General features: G+C 43.9%; 1 protein-coding gene across 1 annotated transcript in view; it reads left to right on the forward strand.

The window, feature by feature from the left end:
* LOC102930790 (serum paraoxonase/arylesterase 2) overlaps positions 1-21,399 on the forward strand; it is a 49,133-nt gene that overhangs the window by 21,147 nt on the left and 6,587 nt on the right. The window contains exons 3-7 of the mRNA XM_027824283.3: positions 12,413-12,468; positions 14,070-14,235; positions 15,891-16,017; positions 18,798-18,998; positions 19,683-19,764. Coding sequence (XP_027680084.2) covers positions 12,413-12,468; positions 14,070-14,235; positions 15,891-16,017; positions 18,798-18,998; positions 19,683-19,764 — 632 coding nt within the window. The remainder of the gene's footprint in view (positions 1-12,412; positions 12,469-14,069; positions 14,236-15,890; positions 16,018-18,797; positions 18,999-19,682; positions 19,765-21,399) is intronic.

Genomic DNA, 21,399 nt, shown 5'->3' on the forward strand with positions numbered 1-21,399 from the left:
AGGACCAGTGGGGGGTTGTCACCACTTAACCGTAACCCTGGGTGCCTCACAATGCTCTGTTGCTGTAGCTCCCAACCTGGGCCACTTACAACAAGCCTATAAGCACCTGGGTCACACCCTGAGCGTCTATGTGCTTACACAGCCCTGGTTCAGCAGCTCTGATCCCAACAGCCTGTCTACAACCTCACTCTGGCTTCCACCAGCCTTGGTTACAACCAGCCAGATGACTCCAACACATTCCCAGTCCCGAATTTCCCCAAAACTGTGTGCCCTAAACCCCAGTGTTTTTCAAAGTTTGTGTTGCGACCCAGTACTGGGTTGCAGCATGTAAGGCACTCGGTCGCCTTGCTTGGCACCCAGGGACCCTAGCGGCTCTAGTCAGCACCACTGACAGGGACGTTAAAAGTCCCGTTGGCGGTGCTGCCCAGCTAAGGCAGGCTAGTGCCTACCTGTTCCGACACCGCGCTGTGCCCTGGGAGTGGCCAGAAGCAGGTCCAGCTTCTAGGAAGGGGGGCCACAGGGCTCCGCGTGCTGCCCCTGCCCTGAGCACTGGCTCCGCACTTCCACTGGCCGGTTCCCGGTCAATGGGAGCTTGGGGGTGGGGTGGGGCGGTGCCTTGCACGCCTTCGCCTAGGAGCCGGACCTGCTGCTGGTTGCTTCCAGGGCACAGCGTAGTCCGCGGTGCCAGGGCAGGCGGGAAGCCTGCCTCTGCACCCCGACTGCCCTGCTGATTGGCAGCCGCCGGAGGTAAGTTTGAGCCCCAACCCCGAGCACCAATCCCCTGCCCCAGCCCTGAGCCCCCCCAACCTTCCTGCCCCCCAACTCCCTCATCCCTGGTCCCACCTCAGAGCCTGCACCCCTAGCCCAGAGCCCTGATCCCCTCCTGCTCCCCAACTGCCTGCCCCAGCCCCGACCTCACCCCAGAGCCTGCACCCTCTCCTGCACCCCAAACCCCTGTCTTAGCCCTGAGTCCCTCCCACACTGCAAACCCCTCATCCCCAGCTCCATTGGGTCGCAGGCATCAACAATTTTCTTAAACTGGGTCCTCAGAAAAAAAGTTTGAAAACCACTGCCCTAAAGTGTCCAGTCTTCTCCTGGACAGCTCAGAGAAATAATGTTTGTTGCACCTGTAAAGAGACAAACTGTTTCAGAGATTATTATCTAAACAGCGCACAGAGTTGGTTCATCGTGAAAATAAACAAATGTATTAACAATAGGACTTAAGTGGTGTAAGTAAAAGGAATAAAGTTAGAAAGGGTTACAAGCAAATAAAAGTGAAAACACATGTCTAAAAGCGCATGTCTAATGTAACAAGGTGCAGGCTTTGTTCAAAATAGTTTCTCTCACCAGTCAATCATCTCCCAACTTGGCTCTTCTTATTTGCTTTCTCCACACTAGTCATGATTTTATAGACCTCTATCATATCCCCCCTTAGTCATCTCTTTTCCAAGCTGAAAAGTCCCAGTCTTTTTTTAATCTCTCCTCATACGGAAGCGGTTCCATACCCCTAATTATTTCTGTTTCCCTTTTCTGTACCTTTTCTAGTTCCAATGTATCTTTTTTTAAAGATGGGGCGACCACATCTACATGCAGTATTCAAGATGTGGGCATACCATGGATTTATCTAGAGGCAATATGCTATTTTCTGTCTTATTATCTAACCTTTTCCTAATGATTTCCCAACACCGTTAGCTTTTTTGACTGCCGCTGCACATTGAGTGGATGTTTTCAGAGAACTATCCACAATGACTTCCAAGATCTTTCTTGAGTGGTAACAGCTAATTTAGACTCCATCATTTTGTATGTATAGTTGGGATTATGTTTTCCAATGTGCATTACTTTGCATTTATGAACATTGAATTTCATCTGCCATTTTGTTGCCCAGTCACCCAGTTTTGTGGGATTCCTTTGTAACCCTTCACAGTCTGCTTTGGACTTAACTATCTTGAGTATCTGCAAATTTGGCCACCTCATTGTTTACTCCTTTTTCTAGATCATTTATGAATATGTTGAACAGTAGTGGTACCAGTACAGATCCCTGGCGGACACCACTATATTTACCTTTCTCCGTTCTGAAAACTGACAATTTATTCCTACCCTTTGTTTCCTTTCTTTTAACCAGATCCATGAGAGGATCTTCCCTCTTATCCCATGACAGCTTACTTTGCTTAAGAGTCTTCGGTGAGGGACCTTGTCAAAGGCTTTCTGAAAATCTAAGTATACTATATCCACTGGATCCCCCTTGTCCACATGCTTGTTGACCCCCTCAAAGAATTCTAATAGATTGGTGAGGCATGATTTCCCTGTACAAAAAACACGTTGACTCTTCCCCAACAATAGTTCATGGATTATCATGTGTCTGATAATTCTGTTTACTATAGTTTCAACCAATTTGCCTACACTGAAGTTAGGCTTACCAGCTTTTAATTGCCGGGATTGCTTCTGGAGTAGTCTTCCTTTTTAAAGATTGTGTCAGATTAGCTATCCTCCAGTCACCTGGTACAGAAGCTGATTTGAATGATATATTACATACTAGTAGTTCTGCAATTTCACATTCGAGTTCCTTCAGAACTCTTTTGTGTGAATACCATCTGGTCCTGCTGACTTATTACTGTTTAATTTATCAGTTTGTTGCAAAACCTCCTCTAATGACACTTCAATCTGGGACAGTTCCTCAGATCTGTCATCTAAAAAGAATGGCTCAGGTTTGAGAATCTCCCTCACATCCTCAACCGTGAAGACAGGTGCAAAAAATTCATTTAGTATCTCTGCAATGGCCTTATCTTCCTTGAGTGCTCCTTTAGGATCTTGATCGTCCAGTGGCCCCACTGGTTGTTCAGCAGGCTTCCTGCTTCTGATGTACTTACACATTTTTTAGCTGTTACTTTTTGAGTCTTTGGCTAGCTGTTCTTCCGAATTGTATTTTCTACATTTTTTTTTTTTTTTTACAATTTTTCCACAAAAGCACAAGATGCTGGCTTCCCTTGTTGTCTCAGGTGAAAGACCTTTTCCTAGACAGATTTGCTTATCTATAGTTGGTTCCACAGACTTCAAACCCCATCCCCTTGGTTTGAAGGACGCATTTTTCTCAGCTTGCAAGGGCTCTGTTCCCTCGTCGGTCTAGTGATGGTTGCCTAAAATGGCTTTCTGTCCTTGCTTCTATCTCCCAAAGTTCAATGACCTTGTTTCAGGAGTCAGGAAGCCCTCCTGTGTGCTCAACTTCCTGTGCCCACCTGGACGCTGACCTCAGCTGTTCTTCCCTTCCTGTGGGCTTCCCATCTCCCCGGTACATTAAATGCGGTTTCCATTGTTTTGCTTTTACCATGCTTTAATTTACGTAGGAGACTGGATGGGAACAGTTCCTTCCTTTGTTCAGCCACACACATTCAAACATAATATCACTGAGTATTCATAATTCCTCTTATAGTATTAATACATGCCATTTACAATTATATTAATCACCAGTTTGTTACAGGCATTCATAAAATCTTACATGATACACTAGCATTGTATTCAGTCAGTTGATTAATTTGCTTAAGTGAGGTTTAGACCTCCTGTCTCTCTAGTTCAGATAAAGTTTATTTTCCTTGCTGCGGTGTGGTCACACTGTCTCTTTTCCCCACTTGTTAGCTTGATAGCTTTGTTTATCTGATATGTGTAAATGCATTCTCATTGTCTTTGTGGCCAGGTCTACACTACAGATCTATATTGATATAACTAGGTCACTCAGGGGTGTGAAAAATCCATATCCCTGAGCGACGTATTTATGCTGATCTAAGATCCCGTATAGACAGCGCTAAGTCTACAGGAGAGCTTCTCCCGTCAACATAGCTACCGCCTCTTGGGAAGGTGGATTAACTGTGCCGACGGGAACAGCTCTCCCATCGTCATCGTAGCGTCTTCACTAAAGTTATGCAGTGGCACAGCTGTGCCTGGGTAATGCTGTACATGAAGACAGGCCCTCAAAGTACTTTGGAAGTAACTGCCTGATGAAGAAACCACATTCCTTTGTTTAGGGCGGGGTAACTCCTGTCTGACTGGCAAACACACTTTTAGAATTATAACTTCAGTTGTCCATAACTTTGCGTCCGTTGCTTGCACCTACATTCCACAATGATGTTAATAACCAGTGAGTTCTGAGCTTTCCAGTGACCTATCGAATGACCGCTTTTAGATCCAGATGATAACAATAGTGAGTTTCAGAGTAACGGCCGTGTTAGTCTGTATTCACAAAAAGAAAAGGAGTACTTGTGGCACCTTAGAGACTAACCAATTTATTTGTTGGTTTATGAGTTGGTTTACACTGGGCTGGTCAGGCCAGCTGAAACTCACTGCTAACTCTCTGGGTTCCCCTTACCATCTGCCCTTGGACTGTTCTTAATGTGACAGTGACAAATATAGTAATTAAGTTTTATTTTATCAATTTTATTTAGATTTAACAATGTAAAAGATGCACAACCATAATGAAGCTCTAACAAATTTCCAATGGCCTCCAACAGCACTAAAAACTAATACATAAATTTGACTCCAGACAACCCCACACTTCCTCATCCAGGGTTGCACCCTCCTCCTTCACTCCAGTACCCTGTCAAATCTCATATTGAGATTATACTTCATGCTGGGCAGCAAATGATTTACCTATCCCACAAATATGTTTAAGATTTCAAAATCCTCCCCCCACCCTGAAATATTGGGATGAAATGTCAAAATCTCAACACACTTTTGCAAACTGGGGGAGAAAAAAAGTTAGTTTTGGTCAACTATAATGTTTTGTTCTGATTCTGACCATTTTTAATTTTTTTCTTACTATAATTAGCTAAACTTTTGAAACTGAAAGTAATCTCGGACTGGGAAAATGGAACTGTTTCATTTTGAAATGAAACTGACAGTTTTAAAACTTTAAAAATTTTCTTTTTTTTTTCCCCCAAGTAAAAGAAATTGCTGAAATAGGCTCTTTCCTCTGAGAGACAAGGCAGGTGAGGTAATAATTTTTTATTTCTGTTGATGAGAGAGGCAATCTTTCGAGCTTACACAGAGTTCATCTTCAGGTCTGGGAAACGTACTCAGCGTGTCACAGCTAAATACAAGATGGAACGGATTGCTTAGCATAAGGAGTCAATGAACAGTTTTGGTTTTGAGGAATTGGCATTATCTGATGAAACATTTAGTTGAAAAATTCCAGACCAACTTTAATTACAGTAGTAGACTGCACTTACATTTTCTCCTTTCTGGGTCTGTCTGCTTGTATTGACTGTGGCTTTTAAATATGAGTCTAGGACTGACACTATCTACTTTTTGCTTCCAAAACAAAGCTTCTATGTATGCTTTAATCATGGCTTGAGATAGTGAAGTCCTAAGCGAGAGAGACACGTCTTGCTGTATGTCTCCATCTCCACAACTGTCTATCTGAAGATAACATCATCAAATGTCTGTCCAGCATTAATCCATCTTTTGGCTTGATGCTTGCATTTCTTTTTCTTCACATCTTGAATGGGCAGGCAGTGGTGGGAGGACTAAATGGAAGACTCATGATGATCATACACATGTACAGTGTCCCAAAATTTGCTGAATTAGTTTTGTGGTTTATCTAGCTTCTGCATAATGCCATCTATGGGATTTGTGGGTGGGTTTTATAATTGCTTGTTTTTTGTGATATCAAACCTACCTTGGCTATGTAAATGCATTTTAGGTATTGTCTGCTTATTAACTTCCTCCATTATTTTTATAATTTCATCTTGTATTTCTGTACATGGAGATCAGTAAGAAGGATGCTTTAGGTTAGTTGTCCACAACCAGTCTTTACTGTAGCTATGAAATTGAATATGCACATGAAAAATGGTTTGTGGGTGCTATCATACTCTACTTGCAATGTACATTTATGAGCGGATCTCTTCACAGGTCTTTCAGTGTAGTGGTGATTGCAGGTGTATGCAAAGGCTGGACCTATTGATGGGGTTTGCTCATTCTGTACAATGATTTAATTGGTGCTGTGCTATCTCTGTGTATGTCCCAGTGATGGCTCCTAAAAACTGTGATCTCAGATAGTGGGATTGATGCATAGCAACTCTTGTTGGGAATCACTCTCTGAGATCTTGCATGTGAATGCCATTTGTAGGTAGTGACAGGAGTGCAGTAGGGATGCCAACTATCTAATCACACAAAACCGAACACCCTGACCCTGCCCATGCCCCACCCCTTCTCTGAGGCCCTGCCCCCCACACGCTCCATCCCCCCTCACTCACTCTCAACGGGCTGGAGCAGGGGGTTGGGGTGTGGGAGGGGGTGTGGGCTCCGGCTGGGAGTGGGATGAGGGGGTTGGGATGCAGGAGGGGACTCTCAGCTGGGGCAGGGAGCTAGGGGGCAGGGGGCAGGTTTTGAGGGCTCCATCTGGGAGTGGGGCTGGGGATGAGGGGTTTGGGGTGCAGGAGGGGGCTCGGGGTAGGGGGTTGGAGTGGGTGCAGGGTCCCGGCGGTGCTTAGTGCAGCTCTGAGGAAATGGCTGCCAGGTCCCTGAGGCCTCTAGCTGCAAGGGCGGCCAGATGGCTCTGTGTGGTGTGCGCTGCCTGCATACCCACAGGCGCCGCCCTATGCAGCTCCCATTGGTTGCAGTTCCCGGTCAATGGGAGCTGCAGAGCTGGCACTGGGGCGGGGGCAGCGCGTGGAGCCACACAGTGCGTGGCTGCCCCAGCACCTAGGGGCCACAGGGACCTGGTGGCCACTTCTGGGAGCAGCACAGAGCCAGGGAAGCTAGGGAGCCTGTCTTAGCCCCGGGCCCCTGCTGCACTGCCAACTGGACTTTTGGCAGCCTGGTCAGTGGTCCCCACTGGAGCCGCCAGGGTCCCTTTTCTACTGGGCATTTCGGTTGAAAACTGGACATCTGGCAACCCTATTCAGGGCCATGGAACAGTACACAGCATGGTGAATATATGAGGGCACTTTTCAATCCCTTTGGCTGTTAGGAGCTGGTGGCCTGGGTAACTTTTGGGATAGTGTAGTAAACACTGCTAAACTTATTACAGGAAGTAGGGGTCCTAGAAAATATATCGCTCCTAAAGGCTCCAAAGGCCCAGAAAAGGCATCCACTTGAGATGGCTCATGGGTGCCTGGGTCCATATACAACCAGCCCCATGTCCTCCCAGAGCTCATTGTGGTGTGTCCGGCCATGGCAGGAGCAAAAAGGCTGCTCTGGCTAGAAATGTGTGAGCAAAGCTCAAACACTACTTGCTTGAAAAGTTCAGTGAAATTGTGCCAGAGAACAGGAAAGATGTCTGGGTCAAGACAAACTTGCATCACTGCAAGTGGAGGAAGGACCAGTGGATTGCTGGCTAGCTTTGTGACAAGACAAGCCCCCTAAATCAGCCACAAATTGTTCTATCTCTTTCCTGAATCTGACCATAGCAAGTAATTTGTTTTGGACTCAAATATTGTTGGTGGGTGGGTGTGTGGGTGTGTTTTTTTTTTTTTTTTTTTTGTTCTCCTGCCAAATCATGTAGTTTGAATGCCCAGTTACTGGCTTGCTTGCAAGCATTCTTTTGAATTCTCAGTGTGTTTAATTTGAATTCTTAGGTGTTGGTTCATGTAGCATTCAATCACTGGAAGTAGTTCGTTTTTTTTTTTTTTTTTTTTTTTTGTTCTGAATGCATTGAATGTTAGTTGCATTTTGTAATTTTATTTGAATTATTTGCCTGCATAGGTATGTGCTTTGAATGCACCTAAGGTATTCGCAAAAGTATATATCCTGTTTTCTTTCTGTTGATTTTCTTTTTATTTTTTTCCGTTGTACTGACAGTGCATGCACTTAAAATAAACAGGCTACTTTAAAACAGAATTCCTTTGCTTCCTTACTATGTGCAGTCAGCTGCCATTTTTGGGAAGAGGAGGGCAGGGAAGGAAACGGGGACAACATTTCTCAAGCTATGGAGGAAAAAAGTGCATTAATAGGGGCAGTAAATCTCACCAATTAGAGCCCCTGTCCCTTTCCTCAGTGGGTTTTCTCTGGGTTCAGCTTGGCCTTGAAGGGGTCCTGGTTGTCTTTGGGTTCTGAATCCTCCATGTCCCCATCCTCAACAAGCTCTTCCTCACTATACAATTCTAGGGTGCCTTATTCTGGGTGTCACAGGGTGTCTGCTGTCACTCACAGGTGTGATCCCCGCTCAGAACGGCATCTAGCTCTGCATAGTAGAGACAGGTCTGGGGGACAAACATATTTTTTTTTTATTTTTTTATTTTTTTGCTGCTTGGGCAGCGGAGTTCAAAATGTAGGAAATGCCAAGTTGAAATCTCTACATGCACAGGGTAGCTTAATTATTTGTGCTGTGGTAGCACCTAATCACAGCAGCAGGGAGTTGACTGACAGGAGTGTGTCTTCCCTTTCCTCCCCCCACCTCCCCTTTTATGCCTCTTGTTGTGTAAGGAGCATGTGACAGTGTTAAGAGCAGGATAGAAGCAGTAGTGAGAATAGAACATATTGTGAACTGCAGTGTGTGTGTGTGTGTGTGTGCACACACATGTGTATATGCACATTGGGCTGGTGCAGCTCCTTTCTATTGCACCTCTGATGTAGTGTAAAGCCAGTTTAATCGGCCTTATGTCGGTGTGATCCTGTGGTTGTGCAGAGCTGACATGGCCTCTTACTCACTGGAGCTGATGTTACAGGGGAAAAGAGGGCATGGCAAGAGAAGTGTCTAGCTAGGTTGCCTATGTGCTACTCCTATCTTTGGCTACATTTTTGGACCCTGGTAGCTGTTGTAGGCTGGCATAAATTTAGAGAAGCCTGAGGACCGCTTTACCTTGCGACAAGAGGATCTGCCTGAAGGATTGGGAGTGCAAAGATGAACTTCAAGTCCCCTTTACGGCACCCCGCGGTGTGTGCTTTCTGCAGCTGGCTGTAGCCGAGGTTCTAATCTAATAGACATGTGGTTTTCCTGTAGCATGTAGTGGATGGCTTCCTTCTATCAGTAAGTAAAGTCCATTCTTGGTCTAATCATGATGGGTGCATATCTTTGTCATCTATGCTCTTTTCTCCCACCCTCCGTGCTCTCTACAGACTTTATTTAATGAATGGTAGAGGCTTCCCCCAGCTCATAAATAGGATTGCCATGATTTCATTAGGATGATGTCTTAATATTTTTAGGACTCTATTGAAAAGTAATTCAGTTACAGTCCTGCACCCCATTATATATGTAATGTAAACATTACTCTGCTTGAACAGCTATAAAAAAGTATTAATACATTTTCCTCGTTCATGGGCACATGGATTGGAGAGGGTTTTTCAGCTCATGCTGGTGCTCTGTATGAGAGATACTCATAGCTGTCAGATTCCTCCTCTTTTATATTACCTGATTTATAAACCTGATTTATATGTTACCTGACTTATTCCATACCATACCCTTGCAGTGAAATTCTGTATTTTGCTGTATAGAACATCTTAATTTTAAAATGCTGTGTTCTTAAATCTTGCCTCAGTTGGAGAAATGCAGTAATAGTTTTTTCCCAATAGAGCCTGGAGTTTCACTTAGAGAAAGGCCTGGTGAGACTTTTCTGAGGCCTGAAGAAGTGGGTTTTAAGTGCTGAATGCCTTATCCTTCAGAGGTCAGATTAGATGATCACAATGGTCCCTTCTGGCTTTGTAATCTATGGATCTGTCCTCACTATCTGGGACATTTAGCATGTACTTAAACGTGAACCTTACAGACATCATAACTATTTAATCTTTATTAAGACCAAAAATGCTAAAAGTCCTTTCCTGCTGTAGGTACAATTTGAGAACCTCTGTCTTTCAATTAGCAGTTAGAGCTGGTTAGATACCCAGAGTAAAAATCATTTGATCAATCAACAAGTTCTATTCAAAAGTGCATATATTCTACACCTCTTGGGTAACATCATGACGTTCTAGTGCAACTTTCAAAGATTTCCCCATCTTTGCTTAGCGCTATAAAACCCTATTATTAATGCAAACATTGACAGCTATGAAGTGACAATGGAGCATTATGTGGCTTTTGTTGGCTGTAGTGAACCAGACCAATCCTCTAATGTAGCATTCACCATATTTAACTGAAAATATGTGTCCCCTCCATATGAGTGTGCTAGGGTTCTGGTGGTTTGTTTCTGACCCTTGGCATTATTTCATGAGAGAGGGCTTGTGATCAGGAAAATCCTACTAATGAAGTTCTGCAATGCAAGATAAATGGGAGTAATCTTCAGTGAGCTGTAGTTCAAACACTGGAGAAACACCTTCAACAAGGACAACTGAATGTAGAAAGCTTTCGTTTCAGTGTTGCCCCTCCCCTTGTAAGACACTAAAGACTAAAAATCTAATTGGTGATTTGGAGTAAGGAAGTTAGAATCCTGTTTTGTAAATCTCTGCTGTCCTAAAATGGTCTTATTCAGGATGGCTCAATGGAGGGTGCAGCACAATGCAAAAGCTTGCTGAACTCCCTCAACGTAGGCTGGACATTTTTCTTTCATGGAGAAAGTACCTCTCAGGTACTCTGAGGCATCTTAGAAAGTATTAAAAAATTAAACAAACACCTCCATTCTCTTGCTAACAATTATTAAATCATCTTTTAAAGGCTTCCACCTCCCTCCCCAACTTTCCCACTCCTCATCTTTTTCTTGTGGTGTGACTTCCTTAGGTCTGATCTATGCTACGATTTTAAAGACTTCCCACCATTGTTATTACGAGTGAAGCTTCACCAGTGGTAGATGGGGATCTTAACTATCATGCCATCTAAATCTGTTCAGAGCAATAGCAACAATGAAAAACTTTCTGGAAAAAGGCCAAAATAGACACAGGCCTGTAGGAGTGGGATCATTGATCTATAGCTTAATAATGTCTTCTGTAAAAGAACTACTCCCTCTTGTGCACACATAATGGATGAGGGAGGTTGTTTAGCAAAACGTAATCCAACAAATATTTGAATGGTAGTCACAGGTTTCTTGTCTAACTAGAAGATAGTTGAGAAATGAATGGTCAATATTTGATTTGTTGTGCAATCTCTTAAAGGTAGTAATGAACACTTTAGTGCGTAGCTTTTTCTCTAGTTTATCTGCTTCATAAACTTGTAATTTAATTTTCCATTCCCAAACTTGGAAAAACTCCTTTGATTTTAGTGGAGATGAAATGATCGCAGCTCATGATTTACTTGTTCACAAACCAGCATATTCTGCCAGCACAGTCTGTCTATAGTACTTATATGGCCCCCACCACTGTAGTATTGGAGCATCTCACAACACCCCTGTGAGGTAAGGAAATGCCATTATCCCCATTTTTACAGATGGGGAACTGAGCCACAGAGAGTAAGTGGCTTGGCCAGGGTCACACAGATTGTTTGTGTTGGAGCAGGAATGGAAAAGCCCTAGTATAGTTTCTTGTCTAACAGCTGCTCTATTGATGAGTCTGCAGAGATTTTCCTCTTAAAAAATGCAATACTTTCTGCAGGATCTTTAAATTTTCATTTTAAAGAATTGTTTAGAATTCTGTTTCGTGCTCGTCTCCTGAAAAATGGGAAAGGGTCCTGAGAGGAGCTACGAGAATGTGTGGTCTGGAAAAGCACCCTTTACAATGAGACTAAAAGAGTTCAGTCTCTTTAGTATATTGAAGAGAAGGCTGAGGAATGACTTAAGGTCGTAAACTACCTACGCAGGGAGAAGATCACTGACACCAGAGGATTTGTTATGCTAGCAGGCACAAATGTTACTATATCCAGTGGCTGGAAGTTGAAGCTGGCAAAGTACAAATTGAAAATGAGACAAATTTTTAACAGTGAGGGCAGTTAACCACTGGAACAGCTTACAGATGTGGTAGATGCTCCATCACTTGGAGTCTTAACGTCAAGATTGGATGTCTGTCTTAATGAGATGTTCCAGGTCAGCCACAAGTTATTGGGCTATTGGAACCACTGGGTGAAATTCTATGGGCTGTTATGTAGACGGTTGGACTTGATAATTGTGTTGGTTCTGGCCTTAAAATCTATGGTCTACACTTGCAGTTAAACAATGTTCATTGCTGGTTTCGCAGCTGATCTTATTGTCAGAAATGGATAGTATAGACTAGGGTTCAGGTCAGAGGGGACTAGATAGCTAGGACAGAAGGGCACCTGGAGGTCAACCCTTCAAACACAAAATTCAGTGGTGCGGGGAGGAAGCACATGTCTGAGTTGTCAGAGAAGCCTAGATCCTGGAGAGGGGGTAAACTTGAACAGTAACTTGGAATTTGTGTACTGTTGTTTTCAGTAGCTTCTGAAGCTTCTGCTAATTCTTTAGACACATGGTACGAGTCGCACAGTAGCTGAAAACAGTATCCATTTGCTATCTCTTGAAAGTGGAATTATGTGAGAGAGAGAGAGAGAGGCAGCAAAGATTTGAGTAGAAAACACTTCCTGAATAAACCACTTCTCTGTCTGTCTTTGCAGAAAGAGGTTCAGAAGATATTGACATCCTTCCTGATGGTCTGGCTTTCATTAGCTCTGTAAGTACCTGGGCTCCTACCTCCCCACCCTATGCAGGTGCTTGATACTAATTTTTTCTACACCAGAGTAACACCTGCAAATTGCAGGCTGAACATTTTCTGTGCACACTGCTTCCTGGGAGTGATGCAGACTTAAGTTAGCTCAAACTATATTTCTTCCTACTTGGGGAAGTTCATTTCTTAACCTTGCAGTGTTGTTGTGGCTATTGTGCCAATGATAAAGGTTGTATAACATGTGACTTTACATTCTCCTGGTGCATTGCCAACCCAAAGTATTCAGCATTTGAGTCAGCCTCCCCAAATCAGGAGATGGAAAAAAATCATGATTTTTAAGTCTCCCTTAAATTAACTTTTGGATTCTTTTTGCTTATTTCCTCGTTATTGAGCCCTTAGGGTTCACATATTCAAGCTTTTCTCCACAGCCATAAAGGCTAGGAACTGTGTTTTGCTATGTGAATGCTGAGAGTTTCATTCATGTGATTCCAGCAACTGTCACTATTGGAAAAACAACCAATATTGCAATACGTGTGATAGCATCCGTGTCGCCAACTCTCGCGATTTTGCCTAGAGGAACTGTACTAAGTATTAGGTAGTCTCCTTACCCATTCAGGTGCACTTAACTATGGCACTGCAGCTTTGTTTGCCCATATTTTGAAAACTTTTTGAACAGATAGCCTGGATCAGTTCAGAGATTCCCTGTATTACCTTGCATGGTAGTGGTGTTCCAAAGCTGCAGTCATCTGAGCTGTCTGAAAGCAATGACGCTGTGTCCTGAAGAAATGTTAAAGTAGGGGAACATGGAACTGAGAGTCAGGAGCCAAAAGGGGTAGAGACAGGATGGATACAGGCCCTTAGAAGTCACTTGAGATGGGGGGAGAAGAATGGGAGGAGGGAGGCAGGAAAGCTGGGGGGAGAGGTGCTTGTTTTGAAAGGGACCAGCACAGGGTGGCTGGGTGCATATTGCAAGTGGGGATCTGCAATGTTGGGGTCAGAAGCCCTGTGTGGGTATGCAGCATTGTCTTGGGATAACCAGCACAGGGAAGGTAGATGCCTTGAGGGGGGGGACTAGCATCACAAGAAACAGGAGTGCTCAGACAGGGTCTGGGCAGGGCAGTAGTAGCTGGTGGCTATTGAGGGGAATTACCAGCACTGAATGAGGGTGCTGGAGCAGCACTGTGGATGCGGTGGCAGTTTGTGGGGCGGAGTGTTCAGAAAAACAGTGGGGAAGGGATGTCTCTGGGATGCAGCAAAATGAGGGAGCTTCTTTGTGGAAGGGTGTCGTAGCAGCAGGTGGATGTGGAGAGGCAGTAGCACTGTGAGAATATTTGGTGGTGGTGGGGGCATCAGCAGTATATGGCACAGAGCATGCACAAATGTGGCTGGGTTGCAACATGAGGAGGATGCAGGCAGCACAGTGAGAGAGTTAAGGAGGGATCAGTTGATTAGGGAGAGCATAAAACAAAAAACAACAGGAAAGAGACGGGATTAGTACAGTTGTTGCTGTATCATGAGATGTATCCACAAACCAAAACAAAGAGTTAGTCTTGGCAGCTTTGTTAGGATCCTCTTAACTTTCTTGTTGTGTTTACTTAATCTTAAAGGGTTTAAAATATCCAGGGTTAAATAGCTTTGCTCCAGACAAGCCAGGTGAAATATTTCTGATGGATTTGAATGATGAAAACCCAAGAGCAATAGAACTGAGAATCAGCCGCGGGTTTGATCTGGCATCATTTAACCCTCATGGGATCAGCACGTACGTAGACAAAGGTAAGAAGACTGTTAAATGGAGACAAGAAATCTCAACCTAGAGATTTATTATGATTATTTATTATAGGTAAAACCCTTTGCTCTCCCTGTCACCCTCCATGTTTCACCATCAATAACCTGATACATGGGTGGGGGAAAAAAGTCTGATCCAGCAGATCTTCGTATATTAAATCAAAAGAGCTGGCTGTTTGGGATTGTACATGTGTTTATATAAACTGACACACTCTGTCTTCAAGATATTCAATATACGGGGCATATTTCTATAACTATGGAGAATGTGGGAAATGTCTGTATTTTTATGCATATTATGTGTGACTCAGTTTGTCCACTCACTTTTGTATTTTGGCCTAGTCCTACTTGGTCTCAGGGGGTTAACTTTTTTCCAGAGAGACACATCAGGAGTGAAGGAATAAGCATTGAATGGAGTGGGCGTGGGTCACATTTATGTCTGGGCTGGCATGAATGAACTATAAACACGTGGATAGAGCTACCTTGGAACTCCAGTGGGGAACAGCACCAGACCATTAATTTTTTTTAATGACACCTGGTGTCTTGGAATATGGGTGGGTGATTACATATGTGACCACAAACTGAACACTGGGAAGGGCAGCACTCATGAAAACACCATCACTGGAACCTGAAACAGAGGACATAAGTGTTAAGGGGCTGGGAGAAGGAACTTGTTCTGCCTGTGGGAGAAGAGTATTCCAGTCTGGGACTGTTGCACAGCTGCGGGCATGCTGTCTGTCTTCCAGGCCAGGGCAAAGAGGGACCCTCCTAACCAAGAAAGGAAGAGCTGCCAGGTTATGGGGAGTTGTGTGTTTTAGCCTTTTCTTTACCATTTTAACAGGATGTCCCTGCACACTGGGTTCCTGAGGACTAATAAATGATGTCTTGTTCTGGAAAGGTTGTCTTGTGTCACTGCAAACACATTGGTTGTATAGCTCCCCAGAGGAGAAGCCTCCAAGAAGGGCTCAAGATCATTTGGACCTGCTGGAGGAGCTCCGGTGGGAAACGGGTGCTGAAGGCAGGGACCCAGTCTTTGAGCTGTGGGGCTCCCCCTTGAGTAGAGGGGAGACCCATAAGGTATCACTAAGGTCGCACTCCCAGAAAAACAGCAAAAGAGTTGGAGGCAGAGCATGCCCTGTAATATCACCGCAGTGACCAGTTGCAGGTTTTGAACGCTTTACGGCATGGGTGTTTAGTAAGGGGAGTAGGAGAAGACAACTCAGTGTATGGAAATATAATGCCTCCATCACTGTTCAGATTCTGCAGTTCTGGTGCTATGAGCCTTCACTGAGACTCTGTTGCCCGGCATATAGAGCCTGTGCACAATGAGCATTTCTCTTCTAGCTCACTGCACAGTAGTGACCACAAAGGAAGACTGGCTTGTGGCTGAAATGAAGCGCTGGTTCTGCAGCTTTTTGGTACTGAATGACTGATAGAAACGTGGCATCCTCTAAAGGCTCTTTCTGTCTGTAGAAGACCCTTCAGTCTATCGGCATCCCACCTACCACCTCCCGGGGTGTTGAGTGTAAATACATCAAAAGGCGCTTATATACTACAGCGGTAGAGGTAGATACATACCAGACACAGACATTTAAGCTGCCATGTCCTTTTTGTGAAACTCAACAATTTTTCCATTCTTTCTGTAGATGACTCGGTTTACCTCTTCGTTGTGAATCATCCGGAGTTCAAGAGCACAGTTGAGGTGTTTAAATTTGTAGAAGATGAAAATGCTCTTGTACACCTGAAAACTGTCCGCCACGAGCTTCTGTCAAGGTACTGCGTCCAAATCACAGCACCTGTCTCCACTTGGCTAAAGGCTGCTTTTGTTAAAGCTCAATTTATATTCAAGGAAATGGAAACCCTAGAGGACCTTTCCATTTTATGTTTTCCCACTGCTTTCATCAGTACTTCACATCTGGATGCTGCCAAGCTACTACGCTTCTCTCCCGTCTCCTTTGTAAGTTAAGGCCTGGATCCACAAAGGGATGCGGGTGCTTAAAAGCCCAGGTTTAGGTGTCTGTCAGTTTTAGGCACCACGGCAACCCATAAACCCCTGCCTAACAGCACAGGCACTTACATTCACTTGGCACCTACATTTTTGCTGTAAAAGTCCCTTAGGCACCTAAGTTTCTGCACCTGGGCATTTGGATGCCTAAGCCTCTCTGATCGGGGGAAGATAGGTGGGGGGAACGCCTATCGTGCCCGCAAGACCCATTCCAGTAGGTGTGCTCAAAACACCCTTAGCTCTATGCAAAACAAATGGGGGGTGGAAGAGACGGCAAACATCCCTTATAGCCTGCTAGCCCAGAGGTTAGGGTTCCCACCTGAGATGTAGGAGACCCTAGTTCAAGAGGAGAAGGGATTTGAACAGGGGTCTCCCACCTCTCAAGTGAGTGCACTGGGCAGCGTGATTTTTTACACTGCCTCTGGCCCTATCAGTATTTAATTAAAGTGGAACTGCTTCAACAGGAGAGATTGAGAGAGACCCACATTGGAAAGGTTTCAGAGTAGCAGCCGTGTTAGTCTGTATTCGCAAAAACTAAAAAGAGTACTTGTGGCACCTTAGAGACTAACCAATTTATTTGAGCATGAGCTTTCCTGAGCTACAGCTCACTTCATTGGACATTGCATCCGATGAAGTGAGCTGTAGCTCATGAAAGCTTATGCTCAGATAAATTGGTTAGTCTCTAAGGTGCCTCAAGTACTCCTTTTTCTTTTTTCCACATTGGAAAGTCTCATAGTTCAGCAGCTATGGCCCTCACCTCAGAGGTGAGGCTGCGCTTTAACGTTGGTAGTGCAGACATCCCCTAACTCAAGTTTTGTGTATTCCAGTGACTTTTTTCAAGGCTCCTATAAGCTAGGTGTTGCAATGCTAAGTCCCTTTGGGGATCTGGTCCTACATGACTTCATTCCATATTTGGGAGTAAAATGTCACGAACCCTCCCAAACACTGAACCAACCCTGACCAGTGTGCTCAGGATGATAATGTCCTGCTGTCTGGACTGGATCATGAATGTGGGGTCCGGCCACAGGGCAGACAGGAAATAGGGCACAAACACCACATTGGTTGTATGCTCTGTAATTAGATTTCACCAACCAGGTAACAAGTGTGAACTCCCCAGCCTTACCATGGAGTGACATACAGTCCCCTTGGGTTATCTTGTCGATCGGGCAAGCCTGCTTCAGTGATGGATGGTTCCTTCTACCAAAAATCACAACAATATTCAGATTGCTCCCATTCCCAAAGGACCAGTCATTTACCCTAAGTCAGTTGTACCCCACATCTCTCACCAAAGGCAAGTCTTGTAGCGAGTCCTGTAATAAACTAACGAAAGATTTATTAACTAGGAAAAGGAAATAAGAGTTAAATACAACGTTAAAGCAGGTAACATACACGCACAAATGAGTTAGTCTTAGATGACAAAAGGTAATAGAAATTTCTATAATAAGCAAACTCCATATTTCCTTTAGGGCTAACTCAGGCAAAACAGCTAGGGGGTCTTCTGCTTGTGCTTAGTGATTCTTGCCCCTTTAGAGTCCAAGCAGCAAAAAGAACCCTGTTTCTCCTTGGGGGAGAAGAGGGGAAGGGGGAGAGAGAGGGTGAGGAGTGCAATTAACAAAGTCTTTGTTCTTTGTTCTTTGTCTCACAATGGCTCATTTGGTTTAAAAGGCAGCCTGTAGGAAGCCAGCTTTTGCATTAGAGAAGGCTTCTCTCCTGTTTGAGTTACACAGTTACAGAGGTTTACAATGCAAATGCTCAATATAACTTTATACCCTGGGTTACAGATGTTATAAGTGAGATCAGTAGATGCACATCTGACAAGCATTTCATCAGGTCTAAACACATTCTTAACAACTTAAGATCTAGGTCAGGGATTCTCAAACTGTGGTCGAGACCCCAAAGTGAGTTGTGACCCCATTTTAATGGGGCCACCAGGGCTGGCATTAGACTTGCTGGGGCCTAGGACTGAAGGTAGAAGCCCAAGCACCATCACCTGGGGGCAAAGCCCGAGCCCAACCACCTGGGGCCAAACCAAAGGGCTTCAGCCCTGGGTGGCAGGACTCAGGTTACAGGCCCCCCACCTAGGGCTGAAGCCCTTGGACTTTGGCTTCCCCGCCCTAGGTAGTGGGGCTTGAGCTTTGGCTTTGCCCTTCCTCTCTGAGCTGGTGGGGCTCGGGTAGGCTCAAACTTTAATTTTTTTTTTTTCCCCCCCTCCTGGGTTCATAAAGTAATTTTTGTTGTCAGAAGGGGGTTGCGGTGCAATGAAGTTTGAGAGCCCCTGATCTAGGTTAAAATGCTAACACGCCGGTGAGCCAGACTGGTTTCTACCTATGCATTTGTCAGTGTTCAGTGAGGCCCAGGAGCCTTGGCATGAGCTAGCATCTGGTTTACCAGTGCCTCAGATACCAATTTAAGTTTGTTCAAAGGTGTATATGGCACCTCTCTCTGTTCTCTATTGTAATCCAGTTTCATACATAATTATAATTTTCACTACATGAACACTAATTCTCAAACCTCTGTAAAATTTGCTCACTCCCTTTTCTCATTTCAGCTTGAATGATGTTGTGGCTCTGGGACCTGATCGCTTCTACGCTACTAATGACCACTATTTCTCTGACTCCATCTTGATGTACTTGGAGATGTTCTTGGGCTTGACCTGGTCAAATGTTGTCTACTACAGTCCAACAGAAGTTAAAGAGGTAGCCTCTGGATTTTACTTAGCCAATGGAATTAACATTTCACCAGACAAAAAGTAAGTCTCTTTTGGTCTCCTTATACATTTAATGGACCAAATGATGAAAAGAAACTCAGACAATATTCCTGAATTTTACATGCAAATATTTGCATGTGAAGATTGTGTGGTTAGTCGTCTAAATTGACTTGTGGGTGTACATTTGGTTAGTTGACTGGGTGCTCTTTGTAAAATATGGTTGTAATAAGTAATCTGAAGTGATTATATAACTCTTATATAATTTTATTCAACTATTGGTGGTATTTTATCCAATAATATCAAAGAAATTACATTTTAACCAACCTGATACTTACATTTTTTTAAATGCTTGCAAGAATTAATGGATAAAATTCCTTCTAAAATTGTAATAAGGGCAACTGTTCATTTAACTTTTACAGACTACCACAGCCTGGGAGCCTGTTTCAGAGTGTAAACCATTTGTACAATTTGTGACTGGTATTTTTACAAAATATGTATTTGTGACACTATTGATCGGAGTCCTGGTTGTTACATTAAAACACCTTGGAACACCATTAGTACTTCAGCCATCTGTCTTGAGTTCAGTGTGTGGTGGACAGCTTGGAATTCTTATAAATATTTCAAAATATCAGTTTAAAGCTTCTAAAAATCAAGGCTTACAAATAAAGAATCAATTTACTTTTATCTCTGTGTAGACACCTTGTTAATAGACTCTTTCGTTTGAAGGTATGTTTATATTGCTGACCTGCTGGCTCATAGTATCCATGTTATGGAAAAACACGCTAACTGGAGTCTAACTCAATTGAAGGTAAGCGGTTTGCCACTTAGAACAAGGGCCTAATCCATGTTTGAAATGTAGTGTGTACCCTTTAGGGAGCCTAGATCTCTCAATCATAGCCTGATTATGGGTAGAGAATGTGTTAATATACATGCAAACCAAACTGCTGGGGGGCTGTGGTTGGCTCCTGTGGTACTGAGGGGAGAGGTATTCCTGTGGAATTTCATGTGAGCCATTATTATTGTTCATTGCAGCCTAATACCAGCAACCTTAAAATGAACCTTGAGTTTGGCCATGATCACGTTCTCCTTCGAGGCGCTATCGACCTGTTGATGCAGTTAGTGCTCATTCATTAATGCAGCCTGCAAACAGAAAGCAGCTTTCAGAGCAGCAAGGAGTATCTGACTGGGAAACAGAGGGCAATTTACAGAACATAAATATTCCAATTTTCCTGCCTGGGGATTTGGACATCTCCCTTTTTATGTCAATGGGAGTTACTTCCCTCCTGCCTAGAGATAATTGGTCCCATAGCATACAAGGCAGGTGTGATGAGATGGTGGTTACACACCTGATATGCTAGGGTAATTATGGCGTGTGGTTGCTGTGGGCCTGTAGAAGAGGCTATAACATGTTTCACACATCTGTATTAGCTGAGGGGCTCCTGTTGTTGGTAGTTCTGTAAATTGCCCCAAATGGTTTGGTTACTGTTCCCTATATAATAATGGGATCTGGGGGTTAACACACAAACTGGGTAAAATTTCAGATCATGAAATAAATGCCTGTAGAGTGAATTAACAGGCGACCGTTCCAGCTAGGAACTCGGATGTTCTGATTTGGGGACCAATTCACCTAGCTATTTCTAATGCCAGCTTTTTAATGTCTCTTCAGCCACTCTTGTCTCTTTCCCTCCACACCTACACAAAGGATCATAGAACCATAGAAACATAGGGCTGGAAGGGACCTCAAGAGATCATCTAGTCTACCCTGCTGAGGCAGGATTAACTCTTCCATATTTTCAATTTACTTTCCTTTCCATGGATTTCTTACTCAGACCTCAGATTCTGGAATTGGTTCTGCTGCATCCTGGTCCCCAGCATAAACCAGAGCAACCTCAGGGCTGCTCTGAAATACCAAGGCCATTCCAGCAGCTGGGCATCAGCAGATGTAGAGATGTTCTATTCGCATTCCCTATACCAGGCGCTGAGTTGATGGTTTAGTAGCTGCTACTATAGGCTTTTCCCCTATGGTGGGGAAATTCTCAAGGGGCTGATTACACCAGCTTTAAGGCTGCTTTAAGCCACTGGAGCAGCACAACCCAGCCAAAGGGGAGAAAGGATCTGGCCCACTATGCAGATGATCTATTTTTAATATTAGATATTTGTACATGATGCCACTGGCATGCATGTCATTGTACGTAGATATTCAAAGACATTGCCTCTGCCCTGAGAAATTTATAAGGAAGAGGCCTTTGTTTGGATAGTTACCTGGAAATGGGAACATCTGCAGTTACATTGGATAAGATTATTTATAAATAAAAGTTTTGGAAAGGATAGAAACCCCTCTGGACAAGTTTTTCCATAATTGCCCAATTTCGACTTCTTACACTGGGGTTTCGCACTGAAGCATCAGGTGCCTGGCCACTGTTGGTAACAGGATATTGGACAA

This window comes from Chelonia mydas, chromosome 2, assembly GCF_015237465.2.
Source record: "Chelonia mydas isolate rCheMyd1 chromosome 2, rCheMyd1.pri.v2, whole genome shotgun sequence".
Lineage (NCBI taxonomy): Eukaryota > Metazoa > Chordata > Testudines > Cheloniidae > Chelonia > Chelonia mydas.